A 13,952-nucleotide genomic window follows, 5' to 3' on the forward strand; every position below is an offset into this window, starting at 1 on the left:
CGATATCTTGAAAACTATCCACTTTAGGGCAAAAATTATGTTGACCATTATTGTAGAAAGTAAAATTTTGTATCTTTTTTTTCCTGTAAACTTTTTTGTAAAACTTACCGTTTACGATTTATGACCGATTTTCTAGGGCGGGTCGTCAGTCAATCAAAATTATTTACCAACATATTTTAGCCCTTAGCCTTACAGAGAACGAGTAAAAAAATTACACACTCCCGATTATATTCCTATTTATATTATATTTATTATATTCCTTTTAAAAAGCAACATGATACAATTTTACTACTACTATTACTATCAATTTATACCTATCAATCTCTTAATGGAATGCAAAGCCGATTATTTCGATTCGGATTTTTTATCACACATTGCATTGTATAAAATCTGATTTAAAAAAAATATTTTTGCTTGCTATTTATTGTAAAATTACTTATTGTAAAATTCTTAGTCTCCTACATATCGAAAAGAAAAACAAAGGGGTTTGAATAGCTCTTAGTTTTAAGATGTGATGTGTGGCACAGTTATATAAATAAACATCTTTTCTTTTCTTTCTTTCTTTCTTTCTGAATATTTTGGTATGGAGCCTGGCCTGCTTATATATCTACCATTTCCTTTTTTCTCAAATTAGTGGCCACGCACAAAACCTGCATATATCAATAGCTGGCTGACATCAATACAAATAAGTATTGTGAAATATCACATGATCTTCCAAAGTATCACGTTTCCGAGATTATAAACTATCAAAGTTAATAACAAAGTAAACCAGTACTACTTTGATAGCTTATATCTCGGAAAGCTTTGGAAGATTTTGTCTCATATAATACATTTTACGTATTGATGCCAGCTGTTGATACAGGTTTTATACGTGGCCGCTATTTTGGGAAAAAAGTTAAATGGTGGACTACTAAGTAAGCCAAAATCTTCAAAACCCTGTACCATTCATTATTTTGTGTTTTTTATGGTTTCCATAAATACGTAACTCCAAGGTTTACAAGTGGGTCCAGAAATCTTGAATAGCCTTTATACCTACTTTTATTTTTTTATTTTTTTGAAATATAATGATTTATTTGTTCTACAAAGGTCTTTTTAAAAAATTGTGCCAGGGACCGCCTGAAGTAAGTTTGCAAAACCTGTATCTCAGGGTCCCCGCTCTCCCTCCTCCGTCATTAACAAATAAACACTTACTTAATACAAAAACTAAATTTAGAATATGAAACTTAAAAATACGTGTTTGTGTGTGTTTGTGTGTTAGTGTATGCGTGTGTGAGTGTGTACATGACGTGTGTATTTTTAATAACAAATAACAAATTTTACCTATCTTCTTATATTCCTACAAGTAATTCTGTTTGACACTTACCGATGCTCATCATTTCCACCAAGACCTCAAGCTGGATGAGAAGGGAGACGATGGCAGCAGTGACGCCTCCACAGATGGTCGCAAGCGCCGGGGTGCCAGACGTCTCCGATACTCTGGCCAGTTGTCTAAACACATTAAAAACAAGAGCATATAAGTCTCGCAAATTGCTAATGCGCGTGGCCGCCATTTTAGTGACGTCAGCACTAGACTGAAGTTTTGAGCTGATGGCATCTATATTTTTATTTCGGCTGACGTCAAAATGGCGTCATTTCGATGTTAATGAGACATGGTTCCAAATTTAAAGGAGGTTGGCGCAGTTGGAACCAGACTATTTTAAAAACCATTCAGATTCACAAATCATTTAATTTTTATTAATATTTTTCAAAGTATTTTTCTGAGTAAACACCATATTTTACGAAGTTGGAAATCAAAAATGTAATTATATTTTACCATGCATAAAAACAGTTTTAAATGACAATACAATAATCAGTACCCTTATTATAAATGCGAAAGTGTGTTTGTTTGTTGGTTTGTTGGTTTTTTGGTTTGATGGTTTGTTGGTTTGTTGGTTTGTTAGTTTGTTGGTTTGCCTTTAATCACGTCGCAATGGTGCAATGGATTGACGTGAACGCATGGGTTTAGCTAAAGACCTGGAGAGTGACATAGGCTACTTTTTATCCAGAAAATCAGAGTTCCCACGGGATTTAAAAACAAATGGCATGGTGGCAAGAATACTGGCTGCATTTCCGCGCTGTTCATTATTTACATTACTTTTCAAATGTCCAATTAAAGGTTTGATTTTGATTAAACCACCATGTAAATAATTTGTATTCAACCGCTCGTTCATGCGATAACAAACCACACAAATAAATTTTAGCATAACCAATATGTTAATATTTAACTAGTGTCACAAACATCAAAACCAATATTTCTACAAATAAATAACAACTACACGCCGATTTAAATTTCATGGGTTTGATTGAAATTGTTAAATAAACACGGCATAATATATTTTGGTAAAATTAAAATTAAAATTTTTTCGTGCGTGACATCGGCCGTCGTCTAAGGGAAAGAGGTTGCGATCCGCGCTCTGAACCGAGGGTTCCGTGCTACAGTCGTATTTTTCGACATTTTGCACGATAATTTAAATCTATAATGCATAAAAATAAAAATAAATCTGTTTTAGAATGCACAGGTAAAGCCCTATCATAGTATGATTCCCCACTTCATATAGATATAGACCACAATATTTTTTTTGTGTGATATAACCCTAAATTCACGGTTTTTAGATTTTTCTCCTTATGTCGGCTATAATAATTACCTACCTGCCAAATTTCATGATTATAAGTCAACGGGAAGTACCCTGTACGTTTCTTGACAGACCGACAAACAGACAGACTGACAGACAACAAAGTGATCCTATAAGGGTTCCGTTTTTCCTTTTGAGGTACGGAACCTAAAAAAATCAGAATTATCCAATATTATATGATTCAAGATTGAAACGATTAAAGCTTTTATAAAAAAAGGCGATGGGCATAGGCTCGTGCCCACTCTTTGGGTGTGCATTGCATCTAAGTTACTTAATTGAAAGCTGAGTTGAAAGTTGAATGCAAGCTCTATTTTGACCTAATTTTGGTATTTTCTCAATAGTTATGAGTGGATGATTCCGTTATTTTCATTCCTTGTGGTTGAAATTGGCTGAACAACTTTGGTAAACTTTCAGCACCTTTCAGTGAGCTTGAAAGGTTGCCAGCTTTAAATGATTGAGAGTGACTAAAAGTTTGCCATCGCTCTCGCCGTTGCTTAAGCCATTTATTTTATTCCCTTTGAAAGGCTATCGAGGGCGAACTGGTTGTGAAACACCTAAGTAGGATTTACCTTTCATTTGTATTAAGTGCGTATACCTCTTACAAAGGTTCTTGAACTTTAATTTGTAACAGTTTGTTGAATGTTTTAGATACAAATTTCATCAGGTAAAGAGAGCTCTGGACTTGATAGTGAAGATTGACTGATTTATTTTATACTTGAGGATGCCCGCGTGGATTTAGGTTTTTCAAATCCCTTGGGAACCATTTGGTTTTCCGGGATAAAAAGTAGCCTATGTTTTTCCCCCGTGTGCATTATCTCTGTACCAAATTTCGTCAAAATTGGTTGAACGGATGAATCGTGAAAGGCTAGCAGACATGCAGACACACTTTTGCATTTATAATGTTAGTATAGTATAGTAGTATAAATTTTTTATGAACAATAACTTTGAACAAGCATCATGTAGAAATACTTACACAATAAAATGTATTAAATGTATAAAATGTATGTATTAAATGTTTTAAAGTTGCGCCTAAGTATTAAAGCTTGCAAAAAAAACAAGAATTATGTTACATTTTTATTCGTAAGTTGATTGGAAAAGAACTCAATAATATGTCTTGCGAAATACTTATAGAATTTTATATAGAAAAACATATAAATAGTAGATAGTGGAGATGTGTCTGGTAGGTATATGGTTGGTGGTCGTACGAAAAATTTCTTAAGTGCAAGAAGTAAAAGGTTGATTACGCGGAGGAACACACGCTCACACAGTCACACCTTACTTTGTACTACTCAATGCATCGATAAATAACCTACTGCGCAGGTACAAGATCACATTTTTTATTTGATGAGAAATATACTTACGTAAATATCAGTCCGTCTAACGCCATGGCGTAGACTACCCGTGGCATAGGAAACATGGAACCAAACATGGATACTGTCAAGCCGGCGAGCGCACCAACAGCGACGATGTATTTGCACGCAGGTGCATGCACGTATGCAAACATTTGCATGAGGGCCGAGTCCATGTCCACTTCATTGAACGGTACTGGCAAAGAAAGCGATATTTTTAAATAGGCACTTACTTAAGTACTTTTTTAACGACCTGCGTGGTGCAGTGATTAACGCTGTGGTCTTTTATGCGGGAGGCTGGCAGGGCCTAGTATCCTAAATTGTCTCTGGTGTGGTCTGGTTGCAATATTCGGCCGTGGCTAGTTACTATCGAGCGTTCCGGTGCGATGCCTCGTAGATACCGATCAGAAATTGTCATACCACTTCCAAGTTAGCTCGCTTTCTTCTTAGACTGCATTATCACTTACTACCAGGTCCTGGTGAGATCGTAATTATAATTAAGAAAAGTAGAGTACTTTTGTTAATTATAATTATTAATTACGCAACTTTATTATTGCACACGCAATGCACTTCATAATAGAGAGAAAGCCAGCGCGTGCCAGACTTTCGTTATTTTATAAAGGCTGAAAGTTTCACTGCGTATTGCCCCCAACACTGGGAGGAACGTTTGTTTGGATCATAGTGGCTTTGGGAGAAAACAGGTAATAAACGTGTAAACAAACTTACGTCAAATTTTAAAGTCTAAAACGAAAGTTGTCATGCGCTAGCTCTTAGTCCATAACTATGTATAGTTTGTTAGCTATTAAAATATAAGTGGTAATACCTAGTTTGTTGGTAAAAAATATAAAATGTAGATATGTGGCGGCATTGCTGTACGGAAAAACTTAAACGAATTGTTTATACTGAAAATGTGTTAACACTTTTTTGTAACTAAAAAAACACCAACGTGCAATGGTTTGAACTAGCTCTGCATTGCAAGCATCGGCACCAAACTATAGAACTAGGACGCATAAATCTGTTAGTTTTTCGGTTGTTTGTTTTTCTAATAGCTTTGTAGTTTTCTGTAACTATTTCAAAAGTGTGTTTATCCATCTAAGAAATTAGTATGCTTTTTTTGAAATACATAACTTAAGCATCCGCACCCGCAATGCGGATCATTCCCATTTATTTATTTTGAGTTTGAGCTAAGTAGCGCGTGCCTCGCGCGTGTTTGATAGTTGATATCTTCGTTCGCTAATAATTGACCAACGAAAAAGTGTACAATGGTACGCAACAGGGGTGTTACTGATATTCGCATCCGCTTCCGCAAATGCGGAACATTCGCGTTAACTCAGACATTCGCATCCGCGTCCGCGGATGTGAACTTCTAATGATCCGCATCCGCATTCGCATCCGCGGATGTCAAAATATTGGCATCCGTAACAACCCTGCTTCGCATAGTGAATACGTGGCTTATAGCTAATTAGTAACGTGTTCGTCTTTGTATTCGATTACATAACTTTTAAGCTTGTTAGTGAATTTCAGTATGGTTTTCACTAACATTCAGAACATTTCCCGCAGAAGTTATACAATTTAACACATTAACATTTAGGCTATAGCTGGGAGCTAGTTTGATATAATAATAATCTGAAAAGTTAAAATAGTAGATTGTACAACAAGGGGATAAAACAAGCCATTTATCCTAGACGTTTATCTACCCGAGAACAGATATTTAAGTCGAGGATAAAATGGGTTTCATCTTCATGACATGGTGCCAGCGCAATAGCAATTTGATGGACTTATACCTAAAAACCTCATCATGAGTCCAAAATGTTACTGGCACTATAGAAATTACATACTTACATTTTTTTTGTCATCCATATGTCATCAGATAGATATTTTGTACCAATAAACACTTTATGCACAAGAGCATGAAAAGCTGTTTTAGTTCGTTTACAGCAGGTTTTACAGCCTTTACGAAGAAGCCCAGAAGAACTTTACGAGCATGACAAGTGAAACATTCTCTTCTAACCTTTGCGTTTGGTGAGTTTGTTTGTAATGTTGTACTTTGTCGTAATGTTTATGAAAGACAAAATATGCGGGACAAGAAAACAGAGGATGGAACGTATCGTCCCGTATGTTTTGTCAATATATTATTTTTATGTGCAACGATGTCAAAAAATAGTTCCGTTATATCCGACAAGATAAAATACGGTAAGTAGGACCTTTAAACAACGTAGCGTGTAGAACTTACGCTACAAAATAGCAGAAAAGTTAATTGAACTGAAAATCCCAGCAAATGAGAGACTACAACTTCACTCTTTGTTCATTGATTTTACACACGCCCTTGACCCTGTAAGTAAAAAAACCTGACTCATTCGCGATCCTTTGGTGAATATTTGTTTGAAATTTTGTCATATTTTAGCCGCAAGAACCACAAGGGTAAGATAAATTGCGGTAAATGGGTGCATAGTTAACGAGTTTTAAAATTTTTGAAAGGCTGCTGAATATCTAGGGCAGATTTCTGTAATCTGTAGGTTTAGTATAAGTTTTACAACTCAATAAACATTGATAGAGTTCGAGTGTATAATAAAAGGACCTTAACGATTTTGTTTTAAGACTCAAGTTTTCCCGTTCATTTACATCTGATCTCCAGTCAATACTCGTCCAGCATCACAGCGAGTCAATAGGTTTTGTCTAATCACGGGTGTATAGCACACTTATATTGTATAAGCTCGCGAGTCATTTGTTAGGAGTGTTTATTTTCAGCATTATTCCTATATGTCCATGACATCGCTGTCAAACAACGTGTGAACAAAGCAATACAACTTGTAACTGTGAAAATGGAGTTTTAATTTGTAGTCAGACCACGCAGCCTGAATTTTTTACTTTAGATCAAGAAACTTTTAGATTTAAATACATTTTATTCTGACGTTATTGTGTTTCAACATTCGAATTCTATCAACGTTAGTAAGATGTAAGATCTCATACTAACCACACTGCAGTTATTCAAAGAATAAGCTCTGCAAAGGCGAATTGAAATGAAAAATGATAAATCTTTCAGCGAATATCGTGATACATCAGTTAGCGGACGTAGCGAATTGTTTTTGGCAAGTAATAAGTTGGTACATTTCAATTCATTTCATTTTTAAACTTTCTTCAAAGGTGTCTGGTAGAAAGTTGCCATGATACTAAGGGGCAATGCGTGACGTGATTTCTAATACTATTCTGAAGTAAATATAAAAAAATTAGATTTTTTACAGCTTTATTACCTGTTATCATCCAAAGCCACCATGACCCAAACAAACATCCACACAAACGTTCCTCCTAGTGTTGGGGTCATTACGAATATTCGCAATAAATAAATTTGATTTTGAAAGAATTTCTGTTTCAAAAAATTACTTACCTATAAGAGTGAGTATCATGGAACTGCTGACGTAAGCAATGAGGATGATGGCCAAGCTAAGGACAATGGCCAATGGGATGGAACGCTTGGGGTTGGTTGCCTCTTCTCCAGTAGTCGCTATTATATCGAATCCAATGAAAGCGTAGAAGCAAGTAGCAGCACCGTTGAACACCTAGGACAAAACTGCATTTCAGATACAGAAAATAAAAGTGAAATAAATAGGAATTTGTATGTGATTCCGGAAGGAATTTTACCCGTTATTTCAGATTTTGTCCGCCACGTATATGTAAATTGTGTTCCTATCTATTGTAGTCTATCAGCTTTCACTTGCTGTATTCACTCAATACAAAATTATAATGCTAGTATTATTCTAGAGGTGGACGAGAGTTGACAAGGAAATGGCGTAGAATTTCTGGCACTGCAAAGTGCAAATGTTCCATTGAACATCCACACTAGTATTATACATGCGAAAGTGTGCCTGTCTGTCTGTCAGTCTGTCTGTCTGCTAGCTTTTCACGACAGTTTAACCGATTATGATGAAATTTGGCACAAAGTTAGCTTACATCCCGGGGACTTTTTATCCCAGAAAAACAAAGCGTTCACACAGGATTTTTAAAAATTCCAAATCCATGTGGACTAAGTCACGGGCGTCATTTAATCTTTTTAATATATAAAAGGATTGACTGACTGACTGATCTATCACCGCACAGCTCAAACTACTGGACGGATCTGACTGAAAGGAATGCTGATAGCTATTATGACGTAGGCATCCGCTAAGAAAGGATTTTTGAAAATTCAATTTTGAAATAGGGGTTTGAAATTTGTGTAGTCCACGCGGACGAAGTCGCGAGCATAAGCTAGTATTTTATAAGATAACAATTTATTGCGATAGATTACCTAACAATTTCATAAATCTAAAGAAATAGAAATATGTTCATGGGAGCCCACTAAGTGCAAAGGGCAATAAAAAGAAAACATGTGTGCATTTCACACGCGGTAAAAGGGAAACCTTCAGAAAACTAAACTTCGATAAAATGAGACGAATGCAGTGTATCGGAAATAGCATAATTGTACGGTTTCTTTAATAAATGTTACAAAGTTTTGAAATTCTTTTTCATTTTATTCTACTTACATTTTATATTAGACTAGCTTATATGCTCGCGACTTCATCCGCGTGAACTAAGTACACAAATTTCAAATCCCTATTTCACCCCCTTAGAGGCAGTGTTGGAAGACCCCCCACTAGGTGGACGGACAACATCAGACGAGTCGCAGAGAGCCGCTGGATTCAGGCGGCGTAAGACCGTGGCGTGTGAAAGTCCCTACAAGAGACCTATGTCCAGCAGTGGACGTCTATCGGTTGATAATGATGATGATGATGATGATTGTTATCTAAGCTTTTTGCGTAGCTTTTCATAAACAGTGGTTACATTCAGTGGGAAGTCTTTCAGCTTCAAATACAAATGTCGAGAGCTCCTAATCTGATTGATTGTTTTCCTCGATAGGATCGTCGCCAACCTCGTTCGAGGCGACCGAAGTATGGAAAAGCGATAAGATAGTATATATTTATCTGCTGTTGTAATTTTTATAGATCTTTGCTGTGGTTACTACTTACCACCCTATTGTCTATTGCCTAATTATTTAGCTTTCGTGTACGACGCATTAAAATCGATAAGAGTAGGTCTTAATAAAATCTACCATACCCCTTCAAGGCTAGTCTGCTATCATCTTAATCACTGCTGTACTAGCTTACGCTAGTATGCTTTTCCTTTTATATATTTAGATTGACGCATGCAATCAAGTGAGACCATAGTCAAAAGCCAAATCATTTATTGGGTAGGTAGGACCTACTATAGATATACCTACTTTCTGATGGTCACTGGCTGAATTACTAAACCCAAAATTACAAAACGGTTCCCAAGCGCGTCCAGATCTAAGGTCAATCCTTAGCAAAGGTAAGGTAGTGAAATTCTTACCTACTTGAAACATTTCACACGTCATACAAGCGAACTGATTTAATCAACTACTTATGATCACCTACTTACTATCACACAGTCTCAATCGCTATCAATTTTCAAAACGAAATTGAAGCTCTTTCATTTATCCTCCATTTGATGTGTTTATTTATTTACTTTTTATTCCACTTATCTGTCGTCTATTCCTCTCTTATTTACTGTTGTATTTTTATTTATATACATATATATATATATACATACGTATATTATGTATATTTACTTTACGAGTCGCAGGGAGCCGCTGAATTCAGGCGGCGCAAGACAGTGGCGTGTGGAAGTCCCTACAAGAGACCTATGTCCAGCAGTGGACGTCTGTTTGGTTGATGATGATGATGATGACGTAGTCATAGACATTTTAGAGTCATTTATATTGTCAGTGGAAAAAACATTTTTGTAGTTTCTGAGGGCCAGCAAACATTTGTTCGGTAAACAAAAAAATTAAAGACATAGCTGTTTGCAATTGGTCTCAGAGGGCGTATTAGAATCGTGTGCCCAAATATTTTGGTAGGGCGTTATTTAACGACAGTGATGGACGGAAAGGAATATTGTACCTACTTGTCAAGATTTCTTACATAATGTGCACCTGTTTTTGTTGTGTGTAAACTTTAAAATAATATAGGTATAAATCCCGCAAATTGCTATTGCGCTAGAACCATGTGTAATTAACATCGAAATGACGTCATTTTGACGTCAGCCGAAATAAAAATATACCATAAGCTCGAAATTTCAGTCTAGTGCTGACGTCACTATAATAGCGGCTACGCGCATTAGCAATTTGCGGGACTTATTAACGAATCTTTATTATTGGTTAAACTAAGTTCTACTTAATTAGTTAACGTGAACAAACTGTTTAATTAAAATTAAATGTGATAATGAAAAACGTTTGAGTAAATATCTCATATTAAAGTTGATGTTGAAAATATGACCATTGTCTTTTGATTTCATAAATTTTTTTAATATTCCTACTATAGCTAACGCTCGACGCTTTACTCGACGGATATATAAATCCACTTACCACTACATTATAAATAAATAAATAAATAAAAATCTTTTTTATTCGAATAAACTTTTACAAGTACTTACGAATAGTCGGATGCATCTACCACTGGTTCGGAATGCCTTTCCTACCGAGAAGAACCAGCAAGAAATAAAGGTAACCTCTGTGCAAAATTTCAGCTTTCAAGTGTCAGTCAATTTTTAATTTTTTCTCTCCGTAAGAACCATCATCGTACTTCAAGGAATATTATAAAAAAGAATTAGCGAAATCGGTTCAGCTGTTCTCGAGATTTGCGATCAGCAACAAATTTAGCGATTCATTTTTATATATAGAGATAGAGATTTTGAATAAATTATTTGATTTTGATTTTGAATATATACCTACCTATCCAGATACTAAGTATTTTAAATTATAATATCAATCACTTACTCCGCTCCATCCATACGGCAAGAACCCCTTTTGCTTTGTCCAGTTACTTGTATCCACATAAAAGAGGCCCGCTCCCATAATGAACACCCATACAGTCAGGTTTATAGCGTTGAGGACGTTGTTGAAGAATAAAGACTTCTTCACGCCAGCCACTAGCACCATGGTCATCAACAGGGCGATTCCGAAAGCAAGGAAATCCGGAGGCTTGCCTGTAAATAAATATCATAGTTAATTATTTGAAATTCTCTTCTCATAATTATAATAGTAGATGATAGTATAAAACAAGGTTGTAATTCGTGTTTCGTATTTGTATTCGCTTATAACACGTAAATTACTAAGTGGATTTGTATTTTCACCTTCTTTTGGCACACGATGTAACATCTGTATCCATACCAATATTATAAGTACTAGCTTATGCCCGCCATTTCGTCCGCGTGGACTATACTTTCAAACCTCTATTTTAACCCCTTTGGAAAGGAAGGAAAGGTTAGACCGCTAAGAAAGGATTTTTGATAATTCAACCCATCATCATCACCATCATCATGATCAACCCATCGCCGGCTCACTACAGAGCACGGGTCTCCTCTCAGAGTGAGAAGGGTTTTGGCCATAGTCTACCACGCTGGCCAAGTGCGGATTGGCAGACTTCACACACCTTTGAGAACATTATGGAGAACTCTCAGGCATGCAGGTTTCCTCACGATGTTTTCCTTCACCGTTAAAGCAAGTGATATTTTAATTACTTAAAAACGCATATAACTCCGAAAAGTTAGAGGTGCGTGCCCGGGATCGAACCCCCGACCTCCGATTAGAAGGCGGACGTCCTAACCACTAGGCTACCACAGCTTCATTCATTCCATACATTCAAGAAATATGTGTACCTACTTAGTCCACGCGGTCGAAGTCGCAAGCATAAGTTAGTCTAATGTAAAATAAAATAAAACTAAAATATTTTTTTAAATTTATTTAAATTTTTATTCTATTCAATTTTCAGAAGTATTTTTGAATCGTCAAATGCGCCATGCCACTGGTTCGAAATGCCTTTCCTACCGAGAAGAACCACCAAGAAACTCGGCGGTTGCTCTTTTCAAAGATTTCATATACAATATTATGCCATGTATAAAAAAGTATTTACAGTCCCGCGCATTGCTAAAACGAGCTGCATGTCAAATCCACGCTCTTTTATCATTTACATATTCGTCGATTATGTAATATGCTTTTTTCAGGAGCATACTTTTAATAGATTTTAGAACTTGTGTAAAACAATCTATTTTGGGAAAGTGCAAAATAGATTGCGGAATTTTGTTATGAAAGTTTTACCCATAAATGACTTTAGAACTTTCCTGAGGTGGAGCGTAGGAGTCGTACGGTTTCTAGTTAGCCTTTTATGTAACTGTAAATATAGTATAAAATATATACATATCGAAACACAATATTTAAGCAATACTTATAAATAGATCCTTTGAGATTTGCTATAATGTTTTCCAACATTATTTCCAGCCTAGTAATAAATGTTAAGTGAACCATTAGGTATCTCCATAGGCAAAGGAACTTTAACCAAAATAACCTCACGAGGAAAATGTGTGGATACCTACAGTGCGACAAGGCTATCTTGTCGCGTGGTGAAAATCGGAACTAACGTTGCCGACAAGTGTCCCCTTTGTTCTTGTTTGAATATTCTAAGCCTTTGTTCTCCAACAGCGCCCCCCTGTCAATGTCATTGAAGTGGGGGATTTTTTTTTTCGCTAACAGTATTATTTTATGAGTTTACATAAAGCCATAGAGATTACCTAAAGATTAAAGAAAAATATTTAAATGGAAAAAATAGGATATATTATTATTACGTTTTTTAAATGTATCAGAATCTTGTGAATTTTTGGAAAATTATTTCGTTTGTATTTCCAGAACACAGTTTGGCATCTCGTACACTCCGATTATACCAATATTTAACAGCGAGCGAAAAAATATTTTCAATATCAAAAGTTTCGTATTATCTTTACATCTTCTATCTTTTATTAAATTTCACAAAGACGGTTTTTATTGCCAAAAGGTAATAAAAGCTTATTTGCCGTCAATGAAATATCTTTGAACACCTTTAAATGTAGGCTATAGGTTAACGAACGCCGACCCAACATAGGCCCAGTTGCACGATTAAAGTTACGGCTAGCGTTAAACTTCAAAAAAGCGATGTGTGTTGTACAAGTTTGTTTGTTGGTTGCATGATACACCAAAATTTGACAATTAACTTTTATTATGGAGGTAAGTATAATCTTTGGTAACCCACTTTACAACTTGACCTTAAATCCTGTTCTTGACAGGCGGTTAAAGTTACGTTACGGTTCTCTTTAAACTTTGAAAAGGTGTAAAAAGCAAAAGGATCACAAAAGTCTGTATTAATACTTCCATAATTAAATTAAAGATCAAATCTAGGTTCAAAGTTCAGAAACCATAACAGGTTCGAAACTATAGTCGGACGTACTCCAACCAACAAGTGCGTTAAGCCGCCATAATAATATATACTATGTACAATATATATTTGTAACTAACGATAGTTTAAACGCTTAATCCCTGACTTGTACAACCTGTTTTACTTGTATTAATCGTCAAAGTTTAACGATAACCTGCACAATTTAACTTTAACCACTTGTTATACCACCGAATCTTAGCAGTAAAAATAAAATGGGGTTTGAAGTGGTTATTACAAACAACGAAAGAAAGACCCTCGTTACTCGAGACTCTCTCGAGTTATCCCGGAATAAAGCTTGACAGTGATTATGATTGCGTACTAAAGCATTATTTAGTTAATTTTATTTATAGAAATAGGGAATTTTTCATTCTCAAACTCGGAGGAAAGCCAAAATCGAATCTGACCTCGGTATTCGGTATTCTTTCAGTTTTAATTTTACTTTTTAGGGTTCCGTACCTCAAAAGGAAAAACGGAACTCTTATAGAATCACTTTGTTGTCTGTCTGTCTGTCTGTCTAATAACCTATAGGGTACTTCCCGTTGACCTAGAATCATGAAATTTGGCAGATAGGTAGGTGTTATATTTATATATAGAATTTGTGGTCACATCCCAAAAAAAGTTTTTTGAACAAATAATTA

The 13,952-nt window shown here is 35.6% G+C and overlaps 1 protein-coding gene across 1 annotated transcript in view; it reads right to left on the reverse strand.

Annotated features, from left to right (window-relative positions):
• Window positions 1–13,952, reverse strand: part of LOC117995690 (solute carrier family 7 member 14) — a 99,260-nt gene that overhangs the window by 38,544 nt on the left and 46,764 nt on the right. The window contains exons 6-9 of the mRNA XM_069509055.1: window positions 10,848–11,056; window positions 7,407–7,578; window positions 4,034–4,217; window positions 1,364–1,488 (exon numbers count right to left, since the gene is read on the reverse strand). Coding sequence (XP_069365156.1) covers window positions 1,364–1,488; window positions 4,034–4,217; window positions 7,407–7,578; window positions 10,848–11,056 — 690 coding nt within the window. The remainder of the gene's footprint in view (window positions 1–1,363; window positions 1,489–4,033; window positions 4,218–7,406; window positions 7,579–10,847; window positions 11,057–13,952) is intronic.

The sequence above is a fragment of the Maniola hyperantus genome, chromosome Z, assembly GCF_902806685.2.
Source record: "Maniola hyperantus chromosome Z, iAphHyp1.2, whole genome shotgun sequence".
NCBI classification, from domain to species: Eukaryota; Metazoa; Arthropoda; class Insecta; order Lepidoptera; family Nymphalidae; genus Maniola; species Maniola hyperantus.